The sequence below is a fragment of the Priapulus caudatus genome, unplaced genomic scaffold (genome assembly GCF_000485595.1).
Source record: "Priapulus caudatus unplaced genomic scaffold, Priapulus_caudatus-5.0.1 Scaffold717, whole genome shotgun sequence".
In the NCBI taxonomy this organism is placed as follows: Eukaryota; Metazoa; Priapulida; class Priapulimorpha; order Priapulimorphida; family Priapulidae; genus Priapulus; species Priapulus caudatus.
In genome coordinates, this window is record NW_014577778.1 from 76,169 (window position 1) to 95,937 (window position 19,769).

Genomic DNA, 19,769 nt, shown 5'->3' on the forward strand with positions numbered 1-19,769 from the left:
AGTCACATAGCACAGTCAATTGTTCTCTGTCTTCATGAAGCTTGGATGTGGTGAAACATGCATCTAAGTAACTTTCGACCTGAAACCACATACCTGACATATCGATGTCGAGAACTGCATCAGGGTCTGAAAATGTGAAAAAATAGGCACATTTTAACACTATGCACACAACAAAATTTCTCTCACTTATAAAGCTACTACTAGTCCTGAATTATTGTCGTGTTTTTAACAATTATTGGGGAATTCATTGTGCATAGCTGTGATTATTGTATCAAGTAGCTTTATCAACAAAGGCTCCACCATTGAATAATATACTTACTTCTTTCATTTGTCACACTTTGAGACGGGCCTGAAAATTAACGAAGAGTTCATATAATTATTCAAAACGCATTACATGAAGGTCGTGGCAAATATAGCTTTGCCATACTTATTTTCACTGAAAGCGAAGAAAGGCCGTTTGGTAAAATTATCATTATTCAATTGTCCCAAAAGCAGAATTTATTGTTGTTTATAAATGTAACTTATTTATATATACTATACTATAGAAATGGAGCAGGATATGTTACCAAAAGTCCCAACTGTGCTGTTTAGTAAGAATAATAACAACAATAACAAGTAACAATAATATTAATACTAATAGTATTTCTACTAGTACTAGTTGTATTGTGGTCGTATGTACTTTAAATTCTAATAGTAATAGTAATATTACTAATAACTGTGCAGCCGTTAGAATAGAGTCCTACTTTTCCATAGCACATGGAAGGAAGAGACTCAAGGTTGGAGTTGTCCCCACCTTGTTTACATTTCGTAAGAAGACTTCACCGTGCGCTACAGATAGAATAAAAAGAGCTGCTGCAAGAAACCATCGAGCACAGCAAGTGGAAAACAATGCACCTAGCAACATATCTATGAGCATAAGTGATCATGAACTCACTATCGGAAGTGTGGTTGAGGTAGTTGTGCCTGAAGCACAGGGTAATATCTCTGCTATAGAAGTAGAAGGGGATGATTATCAGGTTAGGTGTGTAGCCTCACAGTGTGAGTCGACCAGTGACAGTGCACGGAACTTTTATCGTTTGGAAAATTTTACTGATAATGACAAAGCGATCCAATACTTGACTGGGTTTGACAACATAGGGCACTTCATGTTGTTTTTCACAATTTTGGGTCCATGCGTACATAGTCTTAAGTACAAGTGCAGGGAGCTGGATCCTCTAAACCAGCTTTTCCTGTCATTGATCAAGTTGAGACAAGCTAGGGAGGATTACGCCTTAGCATTAGACTTCGGTATATCAGAGACTGTTGTTGCGACGATCATCAAGATCTGGATAAACTTTATATATTATCAGTTAAGTGAGTTAAATATTTGGCCAGATAGAGCAACAATTGATCAACATTTTCCAAAAATGTTCAAAAACATGTTCCCTTCAACCCGCGTGATATTGGATGCCACAGAAATGCGGATTCAAAAGCCCAAAAATTGTATCTCGCAACGTGCAACATTTTCATCATACAAAAACACGAACACGGTGAAAACTGTGGTTGGTATTACTCCCAGAGGTGTGGTAAGCTACCTAAGTGACACATATGGAGGATCTGTGAGTGATAGACAGATTATTGAAAGATCAGATTTAATGAAAGGGCATGGGTTTTTTGATTCTGGGGACTCCATAATGGCAGACAGGGGCATAATGGTCCAAGACCTCTTTGCAAGCAAAAATGTTCGAGTCAATACACCCGCAAACGATGAAAGGCATAAATCAGCTTAATCAAGAATCTGTAGTTAGGGACAGGCGAATCGCATCCAAGCGTATTCACGTTGAACGAGTTATTGGATATGGTAAAGGTTTCAAAATTCTTCAAAAAAACTTGCCACATTCAAAGCTTCACATGGCTGGTCGTATTATTAAAGTTTGTTACTTAATAACAAACTACCGCAGATCTGTAGTCGGAAAAAGAGCCTAAGAAAATGCTTGCCAATAACAAATGCATTTCCTTGGCCCTCTAACATCAGATTAGCCATTTAAAAATTTGATGACCCATTGAATTTTATTACTTTTAAGTGGAGACAGTTCACGGCAAATTTTCATCATGTCATGTCACAAGATTACAATAGTGATGCTAAATATGGCACGAAATGCTTCTCATAAAATAGTTCCAATTTCGGAAGCATGCTTAGCATGACATACTCCTTATCATATTTAACTTCTATAATTTTGGTGTCAACCATTGTGTGGACAACAAAGTAGCATATCTTTCGCCCGGTAACAAAAAGTTGACCCTGTACCTGATCCCAATATACATGGGATTTTTTTAATTGTAATACTCCAGTATTACTGATCTTCAGGTACGGAAAGGGCTTGCTGGGTGTTATCATATTATTTCTGCCTGTATAGGGGCACTTGACTTCGATGCAAGCATCGTTACCAACTAAACCATCAGGGCTTCCTGCAAGAAACGGCTTATCTAATTTTATAATAAGGCCACATTTTTTAACGTTTACTTTTAGAATGTTCTCCAATTTTTGTAGTGCTAGGCCTTCATAAATTTTCCCATGAGTGATTGCAGGGGTGGCCAGTTTTCTCTCGTCAGTTAAGCATCGGCAGAGTTTGATGACATTCCTGCGAGGGGTCATCCTTGTAACCTGGCCCAGCTGCGAACATGTCAGCCTCCATTCCCTTTCCTCGTGCCAGATGTTTGAGTCGCTCTGTGTGCGTGTTTGTTTTTCTATTGCTGCAGCTCTCTGAGGTGTGACGCACACTCGCTTCATTACTATAAGCTCCGTAAAAGGCCTGCTAAAATAATCATGGTCGATGGCAGCAACCTGCAAATTTGTGCCAGCATACATGTATCGACAGCTAATGTCTGCATTTGTTTCCGCACAGTAATTAAATATTAAATTTCTGGCGTAGTCTTCATAGCCTGGGAGTTTCTTCATGTTCTCCGGTCTGGGATCATCTAAATCCCCTTTCCGTGTTTTTCGGACAGGAAGGTCTTCACATTTCATTGGAGATCCTGCATCAATTAAAATGTACATGTAAAGTTGGTCCTAAATATTTGACCTATTATCAACATCTCTATTATTATGTCACACTGTTTGTTTGTTATTGTGCATGCATATTAAGTTATAATTATATGTGTTCCATTTAAAATGGATAAGGTATTGGTTACAGTTGGTGTTTGGGTAAAGTTCAGCTTACGCTGGTGATAATTTCTGTTACAGTAAAACTTCGTAATTCGTAAAAATTATAAAGTCTTTTATGACAAATAAAACTCACATTGACAAAATTTCTGTTTTATAACAGAATTACTATTAAAATAAAAATATATTTTCATGTTTGTTTCCGTGTTTTCGTTAGTCCGGAGTTCAGCACATGTACATGTACATTTAAGTTTGCGTACAGTATTTTGATAGTCCGGGGTTCAATCTTTCTTAAAAAAGTCTGTAATTGACTTCTGTTTAGAACATTCCGAAATGAGTGAATCCATGCGAGATCGTAGGAGGGACACGGCAGAAATGTCACGTTCAGTAGAATATGCGTCCGACTAAACATCGCAATACAATCTGAATTGACCTCCGACCATCAAGTGATGATGGGGCGGAATCTCTACCGCTACTATACTGAGCTACATATTACTGCTATTACATAGGACTCGTGTCGATGTGCTGCGTGTATGTTACCATAGAAACTGAACAACCGATACCAACCAACACTCGATGGCGGTATAATGAGTGTATTTTCAATGCATTTATAAAGGATCGTACATAGCCATAATGCTGGCGGTTGGCGGTGATTGCCGGTATTACGAGGGGAGGTATAATGAGGTTTTAGTGTACATACATGAGTGTGTGGCCTGTTGAAAGAGTTCCCTTATATCCACAGCATTGATGAAATATATACCTTCATGTTTCCGACTTGGCTTATGGAAGGCTTGAAGTGTATCTGTGCATCCTATATTGATGTCAGGTAACTTTCCAGTAGCCTTCAGGGTGATAACACACTTAACTAGGGTAGCCAAGTGTTTGCATGTCCCGTGTGGACCAATGCCTGCAGGACATTCGCAGTGAGTGTTTAAAATATCTCCATGAGGGCCTAGTTTTAGCTTGAGACTATACGATACCTGACAGAATAAACAAAAAACAGATAATAAACAATTATGTTTAATTAAATGAATATTTTCGAGATTCTTGTTCGAAAACACTCAATCTGAAGAAAATATAGCGAAATATAGTGTCACCTCACAGCGGATATATCACTGATTACACTAACTTGAAAAACACTTGGATTATATTCAGTTATAGTATAGAAAATTATATATAAACACATCGTAACACACTGAAATTTAATTGTGCCGCGATAATGTCAGAATGGGTGAACTTGATTGTAATTTGTAGGTGCAAACGCGATTGTGTGAGAGACGTGTAAGTCTATGGACGATAGCTGGCACTACTAACTGGTTCAAGATTACAAGAAAAGGTAGTGGTAACAAGAAACGAGTTCAAACTTGCATGTTTTGGTGAATACGAAGGTTCTAATACATGTTATCGTTACTCTAGACAGTTGCTGTGACTCGAGCAATAACGGTAGGTAGGCCTATTATAAAAGTGGGGAGAACACTAGCTAGATTATTCTCAAAATTATGGCTTTAAACAGTTTACGTGTTAATATGAATAGACCTTATTTAAGTTGTGTTCTACTTGTGTAAAGTTATCATTGATGCAATAGAATTATGTATAATGATGAAAATAATCATCAAACCCACTTACAGATTTCTTCATCGACGCCCTGCATATTGCTGTGAAAAATGTGTAGTTATCTAGCATCATGAAACTGCATGCCAGCATCTTCTTTCCCTCTAACATGTGATTAGCCTTTTCTAAGGCTTGCATGTCCCCAACTGATCTACTGTCTAAGCCAGCACGAAAAGCAAAATATCCGTGTAGGTGGTTGTCTGTCACTGGCGGTAAGACATCTCGGTGGCATTGCTGCAGTTGCTTATAGCCTGATACAGGCCATTCGGCAAATACAGGAGCTGGTATATCTAAAGCCTCGGTACTAGCAAAATTCTGGTTTCTGTCATATGACTGTAACCTGTTCGGAAATAAATATTAATAATGAATATTAAAATATGGTAGTTAACGTTGTTATTTTGTGTGTATGATGTATCTTGAGCGTGTCTTGTGACAACGTCAACACTGGGTGCATGGTTTGTGTATTATGTGAACTGTTACTGTAATGATATAAAATAATCTCCAGGTTTAATGCACCATCACACTTATGAGTCCCGGTAAAATTAGATAACTGTATTATGCAGTGTGAGTATAGCGGCCTATACACGGGTAATAGGCCTATACACTATAGCCTATAGGCCTATTACAAAGTGCTAACTGTACCTTTCAACCAATTCGGCTTTTCGGCCAGTTGTTTTGGCACCTCGTCGTGCCAATTCGACCTTCAAATTCGCGAGGGTAAATGAAATATAATCAGACATACTTGTCTGCTATATTTTCTACTTTACTAATAATACTTCTACCATAGATACTAACCCAAGGGGATTGCTAACTCACGGTTTGCCGCTTGGAAACGCTAGTGTTGTGACCGGTGGCGCGACCGAGGCTGATACGGCGGCTAGGCGAACTATAATAAAACATGAAGGTCGTGGCAAATATAGCTTTGCCATACTTATTTTCACTGAATTCAGGGAATTATCCGAATCAAAATTTTATCAATCCTACATAATTTGACTGGAAAAGTGCAAAATAGATTGAATAACGGCCTATACTACATCCTACATCTGGGACCGGTGTACAGTAGCGTGAGCGATTGCATCCCCTCTACATCTGGCTAATGGCACAGCTGCATCTCAGAGCATACCATCCGCAGACACAATGTGTTGCCTATCGCATGGTTGAAATGTTCCATTCTCAAACGGACCCTCTTTCAACGCACCGAGTACTGGAGACGTTTGCGAAGCTTGACAGTAAAATTAGAGTAGTTATAGCAACAGTGGCTTTTGGGATGGGCGTGCAGATAAATGACGTAGATTTAATTGTTCACTGGGGTTGCGGAGAGAGTCTAATTGCATTCTGGCAAGAGCTGGGGCGGTGTGCCAGGGATGGCAGACAAGGGGCATCATTAGCGTACATGTTTCCCAGGTCCGTGTTCCTCTGCAAGGACTCGTTTGAAGGCGCTGTGCAGTACTGGTGATTGCTTACGCGCTAAAGTGCTCGAACCATTTTCACAGGGTGCTTTATTAACGGAAAAAACAATGTGCCAATCACTGGAATGTGACGAATGCAAGTGTTCTTTGTGCCTGTGTTGCACAAATTGCAGAGATAGTTGCAGCTGCAATGGAACGCAGGCAAACGTGTTGCAACGCTTTTTGTAGTGGTTCCAAATAATAGGAATACAACAATACTGTCAGGCTTTTGTGCGAAATTTCATTTCAATTCACATTTCATACTTCTAGTTAGAAACAATTCTCATTTTCATGGCTCGTTTTTTTAGATGCATAGCTATTTTTTCCTCCATCGCTAATCTTAACTTGAACTGTGTCTTCACTTTTAAATGTTCGAATCCATTGTGCCAACGCTGACCGACTTCCTCACAGCACTTGTTTTTTATGAGTATCTCAACAAGTGAGCATACATCTTTTTTTCTATCAACCTTCGATGTTGCAGGTTTGAAATTGCCTTTAACAGTTAATTTGTCAAAGGCTTTTTGTGTGGCTTTGCCCAGACCTACCATCTGGCTGTGGCGGGCAACGGTTGCTTCCGTTAGATTTCCACCAGCATTTTTGACGGCTTCCTTGTAGGCCTTATTGAGGAATTCCATTTCCAGGTCCATCTCAATATTGTTGTGGGCACCACCAGTGACATTCACTGTTCGATTCCATTTTAACTGGTGCGCCAGCCTTTCACTTGTTCCGCCATTTACATCTGCTAGCAGGCGTAGACCTACGACAAAGTACTTGGGGTGGTGGTTGTCATAGAAATCGAGCATGTCCAATTTCCAATGCAGTAACATTCTATCCCCATCGTTTTCGCGAATAGCATCGTGGCGTACCATATCGCCAAGCCCTCTGAAGAGTAACAACTTTGTGTACTCGTACACATGGTCAAGATTTTCATTTGCTGTGTTGTGTGTACTCTTGGCCGACATTGATGACTTTCTGCAGTCGTCGCTGCAAAACCAGGAGCCATCCGGCAATTCATCTGGCGTTATCTGCAAGCACTCCAGGTGAAACCAGAGGCCGCGATCACAGTGTGCATTGTCGCAGCAGACCATTTCACCAACAGTGTCAATGCGTTTACAAAAGCAATAGTCTTGCTCTCGACTAACAACAGCATCTGGTGACAATGGATGGAATGCCATGTCGACAATACGATTTGACAGTTCCTCGATGTCAGTGACGTCTTTTCCACTATGTTCCATCAATGTGCGTGCTGCTGCTGTTACATATGCTTCTGTTGTGAAACGCAGTAAGCCAGTTGCATCGTTGAAGCATTCGACAACACGTGATGAAACGTTGTGGTGGCGAAATATATTTCGCACACTGTACAGTGTCCCGGGACATCTAGAACTCTCTACTTTGTACAGGAGTTTGAATGTATCCTGAAAAAACAAAATCTGTGCTGAATTTGGATGACTTGCATGTAATCAATTTGTTAGCTGTGTCATTACAGTTTGTAACCTATAATGCTGATGTGCACTTGCGCATATCTCTAATATTATTTAGGAGTATTTTACAAGTAATAACGGAAATGTCATACCCCTAGCAACAGTACTCTTTTGTGCCACTCCTGTATCCCAGGGATTAGTCCCTCGAGACGGTCTCGCGGTGTGTGAGCATTGATGCGGGCATTAGATGCGTCATTTACCCTTTCGCAGCTAAGGCCATCTCCATACAAGATGATGGGGATTAATGGCTCGCCAGGTACATACTGGTCATAGTGCAGCATGATTTCTATCATGTCAGCTACACGTGACTCATCTTTTTGTAGAACTCCAAGCGGTATCTTTATTATGGAAAAACATAATAATCAGTCAACTTTTGCAAGTATGATGAAATGAGTGTATATATATTCTGTTATTTGGCTATTTCAGTATATGCTAAAACAACTACAATAGTTATAGTTTCAATTGCAACGAACAACAACTGTCAAAACTTACAATTTCAGACTTGTGCTTGGATTCTTCAAAATACGCCTGAGGCATGCTTCCATGTGCATCCACGTTTGTGAATGCGTCAAGGTTCTCAACGAGAATCCTTTGTACAATTGTTTTGTATTCATTGCTACAATAAAAAATAGAATTATTTTTTTCACTTTTTGAAGATAACCAGATACATACTCGTGAAAATCTTTTAGTGGATTAACTCATTGTTACGTTTCAGCTGAATGCTTCACATAAAATTACTGCGTATTAGATCAGAAGGCAAAAAGTAATAAAATGTTATGCCATAACACACTTGCCCTTACCGCAACACAGAATAGTCCTCTGCATCCGGAAAGAAGGAATCCATTGGAATTCGCTCTATGTCATCCGGTGCAGGCTGATGATCGGCTAGATGCATGCAGGGAATTCTATCCACCGCAGCATAGGCCTGCACCATGTTGAACATGACGTTTCCCCTTTCTCTTGAGGAGTATCTGGCATGCGTTTTTTGATTTACATTATCGAACACCAGGGTGAACCCGTCCGGAGCGGCCGGAATTATTCCATCATCTAAACAGAAGACAAACATCAATCTTCAAACTTCTAGTAGTAAGCATCAAGTAGGTGCAAAGTGCTGAAACCTATAGTATATAAACAACATTTTATTAGCTACTTACATGGCAAGGTGTCATCATGGTCTGTATCCCCATTTAAGAGGGAGTCGTTCAACCAGGGCAGGTCGAGACTGTCTCCTGCACTGGAGCCTAATATTTTAAAGAAAACAAAGTACATACAGTGTGAATTAAGCCGCTTCTTGAACCTTATATAATTCCTGTGTTAGCGCATCTAGCAACTAATCCGTCCTTCATTATAAATAACTATATATATTAATGCATATTCATAGTTTTCTGGCATACAAACCTTCTCTATCTTGAAAGAGCTGTCGACGTGTCACGTTGTTTTTTTGGCTGTCTGTCAACGCCTTCACTTTTTGCTGAATGCCGGAGTCAAACCCAGCACGCAGCTTGTCAATCACATTGGTCACAGCCCAGATGCTACTACACATGCCGAGATGGTTTAGACGACTGAATGCCTACAGAAGAAAAATAAACTAAAGTAATTATAGAAAAGTATAACGTTGGTCATACAACGTCTTTAAAAAAATTTGTGATTTCATAATAGTTGTACGAAATTGAAAAGTATTATTTACCTGTCGGTGGCATCCTGCCAGCCACATTTCGCAGCCAACAATCTGCTGCAAAAGTTTCATCTTGCGACCTTTTACGGCAAACACGATCTGCCCAATAAGGGCACCCATATTTGGTACCACCGAGCTTGTAGTAGCCTTGCTGCCGGTAGTGAGGTGCTTGGCTCCCTTACTGTCCGTGCACGCACCTCGAAGGGCAGAGTACAGCACGGGAGCCTTTGCCTCCGTCTCACGCAATGCCTTTTCGAATGTAAACGACGCGAGTTGCGTGTACATATTCCCCCTGTCTGACCTCCACACTGATGTTGTAGTGGGAGAACACAATTCCTAAACGGGGAAAAAGATGTATTATAATCTGAGAGTGTTCCTCACACGTAAGAAAGTTAATTAGAACTTCATATTATATAACCATTTGTTTTTGATTTTTTACATATAAACTAAAAAAAAATCTTTACAGTTTCTATTTATCTATTTCCAGCGGTTTAAGTAATAAATTTTCATTTACCTTTACTTCCTTTCGTACGACTTGTTCAACAATGTTGTTCAGCGAACGTCTAAATGCTTTGCTGGCTCGTATTAGCAGCCTTAATGCAGACGCATGCTGGCCATTAATTAACATTTGCGCCGCCCTAGCCACATCACCTGTACGCTGTTTTTTGGGGCCTTGCCTCTGTGCATCCTAGAAGTTACAAAATATAGAATAACAAGGAAAAGGCTTGGCAACAATTAACAATTGTGTTCAGCCATAATCATTAGTTTTACCCATATAACTTGTATTTAAAGTGGAAATATTTAGTTAAATGCATTTCTAAACCGATTTATAGCAAAAATGGGCTATTACAATTCGCGGGAAGGAAAGTTTACATAATTTAGATATTTTATTTACCAGCATATTGAAAACTGCCACCTTTCCTGTTTTTTTGGCAGTCGATGTACGTGTCTTCCTCGGCGTGCACATTCTTGCCCTCTTTTTACACACACTCCGGTGTGGGCTAGAGGTCATTGGTACGGGGGACAAAAAAAATGCGGGCGACAAAGGCTTCTTGGGGGTAGAGCTCACATTCTTGTGTGGAGACATCATATCTGCAACACGAAATTAAATTGTGCAGTAATGCAACAATTAGCTGTCCAATTATCTCGTCAGTGTGGTCTTCTCGTCTCCAGAAGCACTCCTTGAGCGGACCTGGAGGGACCTGCCCCGATCACAAAAATTCCAGGAACAATTGTGTCTGCTAGCCTTTGACGAGGTGCACTGTATATCAGAATGGTAAACAATTCTTAAATTTAATTAATAAATTTCTCTGATTGTGATAACACCAAGAATAAAAACATGATCGAAAAACAATGTTATGGTAATTCTTTTATATTTATTAATAGAGAGTACATGTTGCTTGCCAAAATTGTATGTTTCATACTTGTGTAAATTTCATATCGGCTTGATGGTGGATGTAAGATTTTGTAATTACTTATTTTGATAATTTTCACATATGGAATAAAAGGAAAAACAGAGAAATGCGCACTCAGAATTGTATACAGTATCTGGATTCAAAGATCAATGCTCATTCAAATCATTTTAACAATATTTCCTTTAATATTTTCTTTTAAGTGGGAAAATGCCCTACAACCCTAAACGTTCAAATAAAAAATAGATGTGTTCTTTCTGTCACGTTTAAAACAAATTTGTTTACAGGGGTCTGGATTTTCGTAAGGATTATAGGCGGGTCTGCGAAATCGTATGCCTATTGGATGAAGTTCCAACGCTCATGTTGACTGCCACAGCCACAAATGCAGTCAAAGCAGACGTCTGCAATGTTCTTGCTGTTGAAGATGCAGCTGTGATAGCTCGTCTTCCAAACAGGTAATTACATATTACATGCTTTCAATGAGGTTTATCTTAACATATGTTAACGAATAGAGTGGCAGATGTAGTATCATTATTGCTTAGAATATTTATAACACTATTTAAACTGTTTGGATTTAATTACTAATTACTGGAATTGGTGATCACCATGCAGCCTTCTGCTACAATGAAATCAATTTGAAAGAAAATAATTACACAGAAGCAATTTGCAAATATTCATGTAACACACACGCATTATTCACAGTCTTAACGATTCTTATAGATTAAATATACTAGCTAATTCTAATTTTTTAATTGCAGACCCAACATATTTCTGCACTTACTTAAAGTGAAAGAAAATTTTGAGGAAGAGCTATCCTGGCTGATAGGCTGCCTCAAAAAGGGCCAAACCAAGTGCCCTAAAATATTAGTGTACTGTCGGAACGTGAGGGCAGTGTACCAAATGTACATGTGGGTGATGGAAGAGCTGGGTGATCAGGCCTATGCAGGAAGACATCACAGTGTGGATTGCCGACTTGTGGAAATGTTCCACTCAAAGGCAGACCAGGAATCCATGGAGCGGATTATGACTAACTTTCCAAAAGAAGACAGCCACATCCGATTGCTATTTGCAACAATAGCATTTGGGATGGGTGTCCAGATTAATGATGTGGACATCGTTGTTCACTGGGGATTAGAGCAGAGTGCCCTGCAATATTGGCAGGAGGTCGGGCGATGTGCTCGTGACGGTCGGCCTGGCCTGGCAGTGACATATGCCTTGTCACGCACCATCACCACTTGTAAAGACAAGGCTATGAAAGAAGTAGCCACTTGCTCTACGTGTTGCAGGGTGCAGCTTCTTCAGATGTTCGCTATAGACTCTGCTGGGGCGGAGGAACTCGAGACACTAAAGCTAAAGTCAAACTGTGAACAGAACTGCTTGCAAATGTGTCAGTGTGCATTATGCAGCTGCTGCAGCAATTGCCAGGTAGATTGTTGCTGCCCATCCCGAGCATCGTCTTTTCTTGAAAGACTGGAAAAGATGTATGTGGGTAAGTGCTATGTTTTGTTTTGATCTGTGCTGAATAAAATACTATGAAATAATATAATTTAAAGGAAGCTAGCCTGCGATAGTAATGTAATCGTAAAACAATTTCAATTTTGTGGAATACTAGAATTCTGTACAAACCTGCATGTGAGGTTGATCAGTGGCCCGCAACAAGAGTAATCTTCTTCGCAGTTTTCTTGACATGCTTCAAGATTCTGGCCTTCATCTGTGCTGGAGCTGTGGGTTGTGTTTGCAAAACAAAGTCAGGATAGCCCTTGTGGTATCTCCCGGGGATGCGGATCAACAACTCTTCTTCCAGTAGGAGTTCAACCAAGTCCTTAAAATCAGGAGATCTGTCAGCCTGGCCATGCTTCCTTTTGTCTGTGCGCCTCTCAGCCACTTGGAGATCGAAAAGGAGCTGCATTGATCGCCCTAGCCCGACCATATCTCCATGCCTCCTCACGGTGTTGTCGGTAATATGGCCCCCAGCACTTTTGATGCTCTCTGTAACAAAAATTTCCCAACAAAGTTTTTAAAAACCCATATGTTTCTTTGTAGTACCAAGTGCAAATCACGAATACCTAATATCGATTTTAATTTCCAGACATTTTACAATTTAAAATTGTTGATTTGAGCTCATATAGCCCTTGAATGGGCTCATTTCTAAATGGAAACGTATTGTAGCTACCTTTGTAGGCCTTATTGTAAAATTCCATTTGCAGGTCCATTTCTAAGTTTCTGCCTGGCAGTCCACTTGGATTGACCGTCCTGTTCCATGTTAACTGATGAGCAATCCTTTCTGATGCACCACCACCTGTGCTGGTCAGAAGACGGTGTCCAAACACAAAATACTTTGTGTGGTGTCCTTCAAAGAAGTGAACCATGTCCTGCCGCCAGTGCATGATGATCCTGTTCCCGTCTCCCTGCCTCACTGCATCAGTTCTCACAGAGTCCCCCAAACCGTACCAAAGTACAGCTTTGCTGTACTGAAATTTGTGGTCCTCTGTGGCTGAGGGCTTGGCCGTCTTCATCTTTTTGTTATTGCATTGTTGACTACAAAACCAATCTCCGTCTGGCAGGTCTTCTTCAGCCAGGTCAATGCATTTGAGATGGAACCATTGGCCCCTCCGGCACTTCTTATTTTCACATTTTACCATCTGTGCATCTTCGAGTTCTTCCTGGCAGAGGCAGTACTTCAGCTCAGGCTCCTCAGCTGCAGCATTTATAATGCAAGAGGCATCAGGCGGGCAGAATGCAATCCCCACAACATGCTTGGCAGTTTTCAGGAGCAAATGCTCTAACTCAAGTGGTTCTGAGGGTTGGTTGGGTAGGCAGTCATCTGGTGCATTCAGGCCAAGGAAGCTACAGGCAGCAGCAACTGCATATGCCTCTGTGGTAAATCTCATCAGTTCGTTGGCATAGTTAAAGCAGTGCATTACATTTGCGCTGACATTTCGATGTCGGAAACGACTCTTCAGATAGAACAGTGTTCCCTTGTCTCTAGCACTCTTCCCACTGAACAGGCTAGAATAGATGTCCTGTAGATACAACACAACATTTAGGTCAATATACATGTATCTACAACAATCTCCACCTAACCCTTAAACAACAAGTTGAGTGATGTATCAAAATCCTTTTTTATGACCTGCACTATGCACAAGATTAAATATTCCATATGAGTAAAGCTTGTATATTTATTGAAAGTAATATATTGGTCACATAAACATTGATTATTTAAAATTAACAAGCATACATTCAAATGTATTGCACGTCTATGCCATTCCTGAATCTGTGGCTCGATCCCATCAAGGCGCCCCATCGGGTTTGCAGAACTAATCCTGGCGCACTTGGCATCGTTTACTCTCTCACAGGAGAGCCCATCACCATAGAGAATGGTGGTAACTAGTTTACCATCTCGAAGTGGCACAAGCTGCTGGTAAGTTTCCACGATGTCTATCATATTGGTGATTTTCGTCTCATCCTTGTCGATGACACCCAGCGGGACCTGACAACAAAGTAGTTTGTAAAAAAATGCGAGTGCCTCAAGTGAAGCATTTTTGCAGTTAAATTAAATTTCTAATCACCTTTAACACTGGCAATTGTTCACAGCAACTCTGATACAAAATCAATGTGTTAAATAAGCACATGTTTTTTCATTACTTTTCTCTATTTTTATGGCATAACCAGATATCTGCGGTGTTACCAGATTTAATATATTACCATATGGCTTTTCTGGCTCAATTCTTGCATGTATGGGTGCTGCATGGGTTCTAGGTTTACGTCCTTAAACGCCTCCATCTTTGCGCACAGAATTTTCTGCACTTCATTGATGTATTCATGATAGAGCAGCTGATGGTCTTCAGGTGATGGAAGGTAGTTCTGCACAGGAATGTTTAGAATTGCGTTCGCATCTGGCCTGGTGTCATCAAGGTGCATGGATGCAACTCTATCTCTTGCTGCATATGCTTGAACCATGTTGAACATCTGGTTGCCACTCTGTGTGCTCTGATGTCTTGCTATTGTTTTGTAGTCTACGTTGTCGAAGCAGACCGTGAATCCCAATGTCTCTTCGTTTTTTAGTTGACATTGAGGAGCTGGAGCTGACTGCAGCGCTTGAGGGTGCTGAACTGCTTCAGGCTGACCCTCCTGGAACCAAGAGTCATCAGGTCTCTCCTCATCCTCAAACTCAGATGATGACGCCTCAGAATCAGGAGCAGGGGGAAGAGCCTCTTCATCAATGGGATCCTGATTCTCCCCTGTAAGACAATTTGGCATACACTTAGATGTACACCCTACCAATTTTATCAATGTAACAATCTCAAAGGTAAACCCTGCTTGTCTTCATCACACTTTCGAGACTTAAATCTTGAGATGCAAATACAAATGAGCAATTTCATTCTTATATTTATGTCCTTATTTTCTAATCAATTTATTGGCGGTGTATGTAATAGCTGTGTAGTGAAGTATTCTATATTTATAATAATCGTTTTCCTTTTTAATCACCTTGATTAAACTGCAACTGCCGTCTTGCTCCTTGTGTTAGACTAATCAGCTCCCTCCACCGCTGAACCTCCTGTTTATTTGCCTTTGTTACATTGTCGATGTAGCGATGAGCTGCTTTTATGCCTGATGACAGGCCGAGATTATTCAGTCTAGCGAAAACCTAGAACACAATAAACTTTGAATAACGTTCCATTCCCAAACAGATGCTTTCTGTTTACAGTGTATTTCTGTTTACAGGATATAGTTCATCTTGGATGAAGAAAAGTTTCCAGACTTGCACAGCCGCTACTACGTGAAGACATGTAATCTATGACACAATGTGACTAGGAGTTCATTGGATTGCATTTATTTTGTATTGTGACTTCAAGTAAATAATTTACCTCACGCTTACATCCAGCCAGCCAGAGTTGGACTCCCACAAGTAGTGGGAACACCGACAAACTTTTCTTTTTTTGGTAGCACAGCTGACCAATGATGGATCCAATGTATGGTACAATGGACTTCAATTTTTTCCCAGTTGACATGGTCTTCTCCCCAGCCCTGGATGTGATAGCTCCAGTAAGGCAGGACAAGAGAGTAGGGCAGAGACGTTTAGCCTCTTTGAGAACCTTGCACCAAGTCAAATTACTTATATCGGTCAGGTTACCTGCTGACCTCCATACTGACTTAAATGAAGGATGTGTCAAGGCTGACATTTCAGCGCGTACAACATCCTTCAATATACCCTGAAAAGAGGTTCTTGCAGCTTTACTGGATCTATATAGGAGACTCATTGCAGAGTGATATTTACTCCCTCTGATGTAGCCAATCACTCTTTTCCTGGTTGACTCCGCAACAGTATTTGTAAAGGAGCGTTGTCTGATAGAGGAGACCTAAAGAGAGTAATATTTTATTTTTATTTTATTTAGCATTTAGCATGAAAATAAGGCTTGTAAGATAACTGTTCTGCGATATGTTATTCAAAATATTGAGTATTTTTGTTTTTTTAATTTTTTTATTGTATCTTTTTTTAATTTTTTTAATTTTTTAAGATGTCAGCTACACGTGATTCATCTTTTGTTTAGAACTCCAAGAGGTATCTTTATTAGTGAAAACATAATAATCAGTCAACTTTGTGCAAGTATGATGAAATGAGTGTATATTATATTCGTTATTTGGCTATTTTAGTATATGCTAAAACAACTACAATAGTTATAGTTTAATTGCAACGAACAACAACTGTCAAAACTTACAATTTCAGACTTGTGCTTGGATTCTTCAAAATACGCTTGAGGGATGCTTCCATGTGCATCCACGTTTGTGAATGCGTCAAGGTTCTCAACAAGAATCCTTTGCACAATTGTTTTGTATTCATTGCTACAATAAAAAATAGAATTATTTTTTCCATTTTGAAGAACCAGATACATACTCGTGAAAATCTTTTAGTGGATTAACTCATAGTTACGTTTCAGCTGAATGCTTCACCTAAAATTACTGCGTATTAGATCAGAAGGCAAAAAGTAATAAAATGTTATGCCATAACACACTTGCCCTTACGGCAACATAGAATAGTCCTCTGCATCCGGAAAGAAGGAATCCATTGGAATTAGCTCTATGTCATCCGGTGCAGGCTGATGATCGGCTAGACGCATGCAGGGAATTCTATCCACCGCAGCATAGGCCTGCACCATGTTGAACATGACGTTTCCCCTTTCTCTTGAGGAGTATCTGGCATGTGTCTTTTGATTTACATTATCGAACACCAGGGTGAACCCGTCCGGAGAAGCCGGAATTATTCCATCATCTAAACAGAAGACAAACATCAATCTTCAAACTTCTAGTAGTAAGCATCAAAGAGGTGCAAAGGGCTGAAACCTAAGTATATATAAACAAATTTTATTAGCTACTTACATGGCAAGGTGTCATCATGGTCTGTAGACCCATTTAAGAGGGAGTCGTTCAACAAGGGCAGGTCGAGACTGACTCCTGTACTGGGGCCTAATATTTTAAGGAAAACAAAGTACATACAGTGTGAATTAAGCCGCTTCTTGAACCTTATATAATTCCTGTGTTAGCGCATCTAGCAACTAATCCGTCCTTCATTATAAATAACTATATATATAATGCATATTCATAGTTTTCTGGCATACAAACCTTCTCTATCTTGAAGAGCTGTCGACGTGTCACGTTGTTTTTTTGGCTGTCTGTCAACGCTTCACTTTTTGCTGAATGCCCGGGGTCAAACCAGCACGCAGCTTGTCAATCACATTGGTCACAGCCCAGATGCTACTACACATGCCGAGATGGTTAGACGACTGAATGCCTACAGAAGAAAAATAAACTAAAGTAATTATAGAAAAGTATAACGTTGGTCACAACGTCTTTAAAAAATTTGTGATTTCATAATAGTTGTACGAAATTGAAAAGTATTATTTACCTGTCGGTGTCATCCTGCCAGCCACATTTCGCAGCCAACAATCTGCTGCAAAAGTTTTATCTTGCGACTTTTTACGGCAAACACGATCTGCCCAATAAGGGCACAATATTTTGTACCACCGAGCTTGTAGTAGCCTTGCTGCGGCGTAGCGAGGTGCTTGGCTCCCTTACTGTCTGTGCACGCACCTCGAAGGGCAGAGTACAGCACGGAGCTTTGCCTCCGCTCTCACGCAATGCCTTTTCGAATGTAAACGACGCGAATTGCTGTAGTGTATGTTGATGTTGTAGTGGGAGAACACAATTCCTAAACGGGGAAAAAGATGTATTATAATCTGAGAGTGTTCCTCACACGTAAGAAAGTTATTTAGAACTTCATATTATATAACCATTTGTTTTTGATTTTTTACATATAAACTAAAAAAAAATCTTTACAGTTTCTATTTATCTATTTCCAGCGGTTTAAGTAATAAATTTTCATTTACCTTTACTTCCTTTCATACGACTTGTTCAACAATGTTGTTCAGCGAACGTCTAAACGCTTTGCTGGCTCGTATTAGCAGCCTTAAATGCCCTTAATGCAGACGCATGCTGGCCATTAATTAACATTTGCGCTGCCCTAGCCACATCACCGGTACGCTGTTTTGGGGCCTTGCCCCGGTGCATCCTAGAAGTTACAAAATATAGAATAACAAGGAAAAGGCTTGGCAACAATTAACAATTATGTTTAGCCATAATCATTAGTTTTGCCCATATAACTTATAATTAAAGTGGAAATATTTAGTTAAATGCATTTCTAAACGATTTATAGCAAAAATGGGCTATTACAATTCGCCGGAAGGAAAGGTTACATAATTTAGATATTTTATTTACCAGCATATTGAAAACTGCCACCTTTCCTGTTTTTTTGGCAGTCGATGCACGTGTCTCCTCGCGCGTGCACATTCTTGCCTCTTTTTACACACACTCTGTGTGGGCTAGAGGTCATTGGTACGGAGGACAAAAAAATGCGGGCGACAAAGGCTTCTTGGGGGTAGAGCTACATTCTTGTGTGGAGACATCATATCTGCAACACGAAATTAAATTGTGCAGTAATGCAACAATTAGCTGTCCAATTGTGGTTAGTGTTCTTTGTTATATTCACTTGTACTTAGAACAAACTCAAAATTATAATATGAATATATTTTTCAGTAATAATTCATATAATATTTTAAATTAATAATATATAATATAATGTAATATAATATAATAGAATATATACAGTATAATATAATATAATATAATTAATATATTTTATAAATATATTAAATTATAAAATATAGTTTCATATATGTTAGACATTGTTTAAGTTTTCCACATGAACTGTATACATATTTTTTTAAACGTTAATATATTATTATAATAGTCACGGTTCCATGTTTATTCCACATACATAGTTACATTGTAAAAATTAGAGGAACTAATTCAGTGGTCGTGTACCTGCAATGTAGCACCCACTCTTTCTTGACGCCTTGATGGTATATAGAGCGTTCTCAATGCTCTCGTTGGCATTGCTTATTTTCTTTAAATAATTTGCGCACGTGGAGCAAATAAAAACATTGGGCTCATTGCCCGAAACAAAAACATTTACCAGCGACAATGCTGTCTTGACAGTCTCTCTCCTGCGCTGTAGTTGAGCGTTTAGGCCTACTTTTTGATATCGCGAGCATTTAATAAAATTTACACCACAAATTGAGCAATGCGAACTCATGATTTATCAATGATCATCGCATGTTCATGAAAATCGCATACCAGAAGCTCTCCTGGAAGATACGACATTTCTCACTGGCCAATGAAAGCATCGCTGTGACGTTGTCCGGTGCGGTTCAATGCAAGATTGGCAGTTTTGTGTGTAGCGAAGTTTGCGTGGTTTTTATGTCGTAATGTTTTAATAAAATAAACGGGATTAAAGAGGAGAATACTGCCATGACAAGTATTTTGTATAGGTAAGATATTAATAAAGCGACTGCTTTAGGTATTTCTTTGATTTTTTATGTAACACGGCCGTAAATAGGTAAAAAGGTTGTCGTGCATTTTGCATGACAGAATCACAGGTGTTGT

The 19,769-nt window shown here is 39.7% G+C and overlaps 4 protein-coding genes and 1 long non-coding RNA gene across 5 annotated transcripts in view; 1 reads left to right on the top strand and 4 right to left on the bottom strand.

Annotated features, from left to right (window-relative positions):
• LOC106813042 overlaps window positions 1-351 on the bottom strand; it is a 4,613-nt gene extending 4,262 nt beyond the window's left edge. Inside the window, exons 1-2 of the long non-coding RNA XR_001394418.1 lie at window positions 320-351; window positions 94-126 (exon numbers count right to left, since the gene is read on the bottom strand). This is a non-coding gene — a long non-coding RNA (uncharacterized LOC106813042). The remainder of the gene's footprint in view (window positions 1-93; window positions 127-319) is intronic.
• A 7,950-nt stretch (window positions 352-8,301) lies between these two features.
• LOC106813040 lies at window positions 8,302-10,448 on the bottom strand. Its single transcript, XM_014817085.1, has 4 exons — window positions 9,872-10,448; window positions 9,370-9,693; window positions 9,081-9,252; window positions 8,302-8,923 (listed from the first exon to the last, which is right to left on the bottom strand). Exons 1-4 carry the CDS (start codon window positions 9,983-9,985, stop codon window positions 8,829-8,831), a joined length of 705 nt encoding a protein of 234 aa, XP_014672571.1. The 5' UTR covers window positions 9,986-10,448; the 3' UTR covers window positions 8,302-8,828.
• Window positions 10,449-10,710: 262 nt separating this feature from the next.
• On the top strand, window positions 10,711-12,478 carry LOC106813034 (ATP-dependent DNA helicase RecQ-like; the record flags this gene model as incomplete). Its single annotated transcript, XM_014817080.1, has 4 exons — window positions 10,711-10,718; window positions 11,057-11,224; window positions 11,528-12,258; window positions 12,447-12,478. Coding segments are annotated over exons 1-4 (939 nt in total), but the record flags the coding sequence as incomplete, so codon positions are not given.
• LOC106813035 lies at window positions 12,477-14,729 on the bottom strand. The gene is made up of 5 exons (XM_014817081.1): window positions 14,475-14,729; window positions 14,008-14,259; window positions 12,943-13,792; window positions 12,563-12,758; window positions 12,477-12,480 (listed from the first exon to the last, which is right to left on the bottom strand). The coding sequence occupies exons 1-5, from the start codon at window positions 14,727-14,729 to the stop codon at window positions 12,477-12,479; spliced, it is 1,557 nt and encodes a 518-aa protein (XP_014672567.1).
• A 1,970-nt stretch (window positions 14,730-16,699) lies between these two features.
• On the bottom strand, window positions 16,700-17,307 carry LOC106813039. Its single transcript, XM_014817084.1, has 2 exons — window positions 17,148-17,307; window positions 16,700-17,040 (listed from the first exon to the last, which is right to left on the bottom strand). The coding sequence occupies exons 1-2, from the start codon at window positions 17,260-17,262 to the stop codon at window positions 16,790-16,792; spliced, it is 366 nt and encodes a 121-aa protein (XP_014672570.1). The 5' UTR covers window positions 17,263-17,307; the 3' UTR covers window positions 16,700-16,789.
• Between the last annotated feature and the right edge of the window lie 2,462 nt (window positions 17,308-19,769).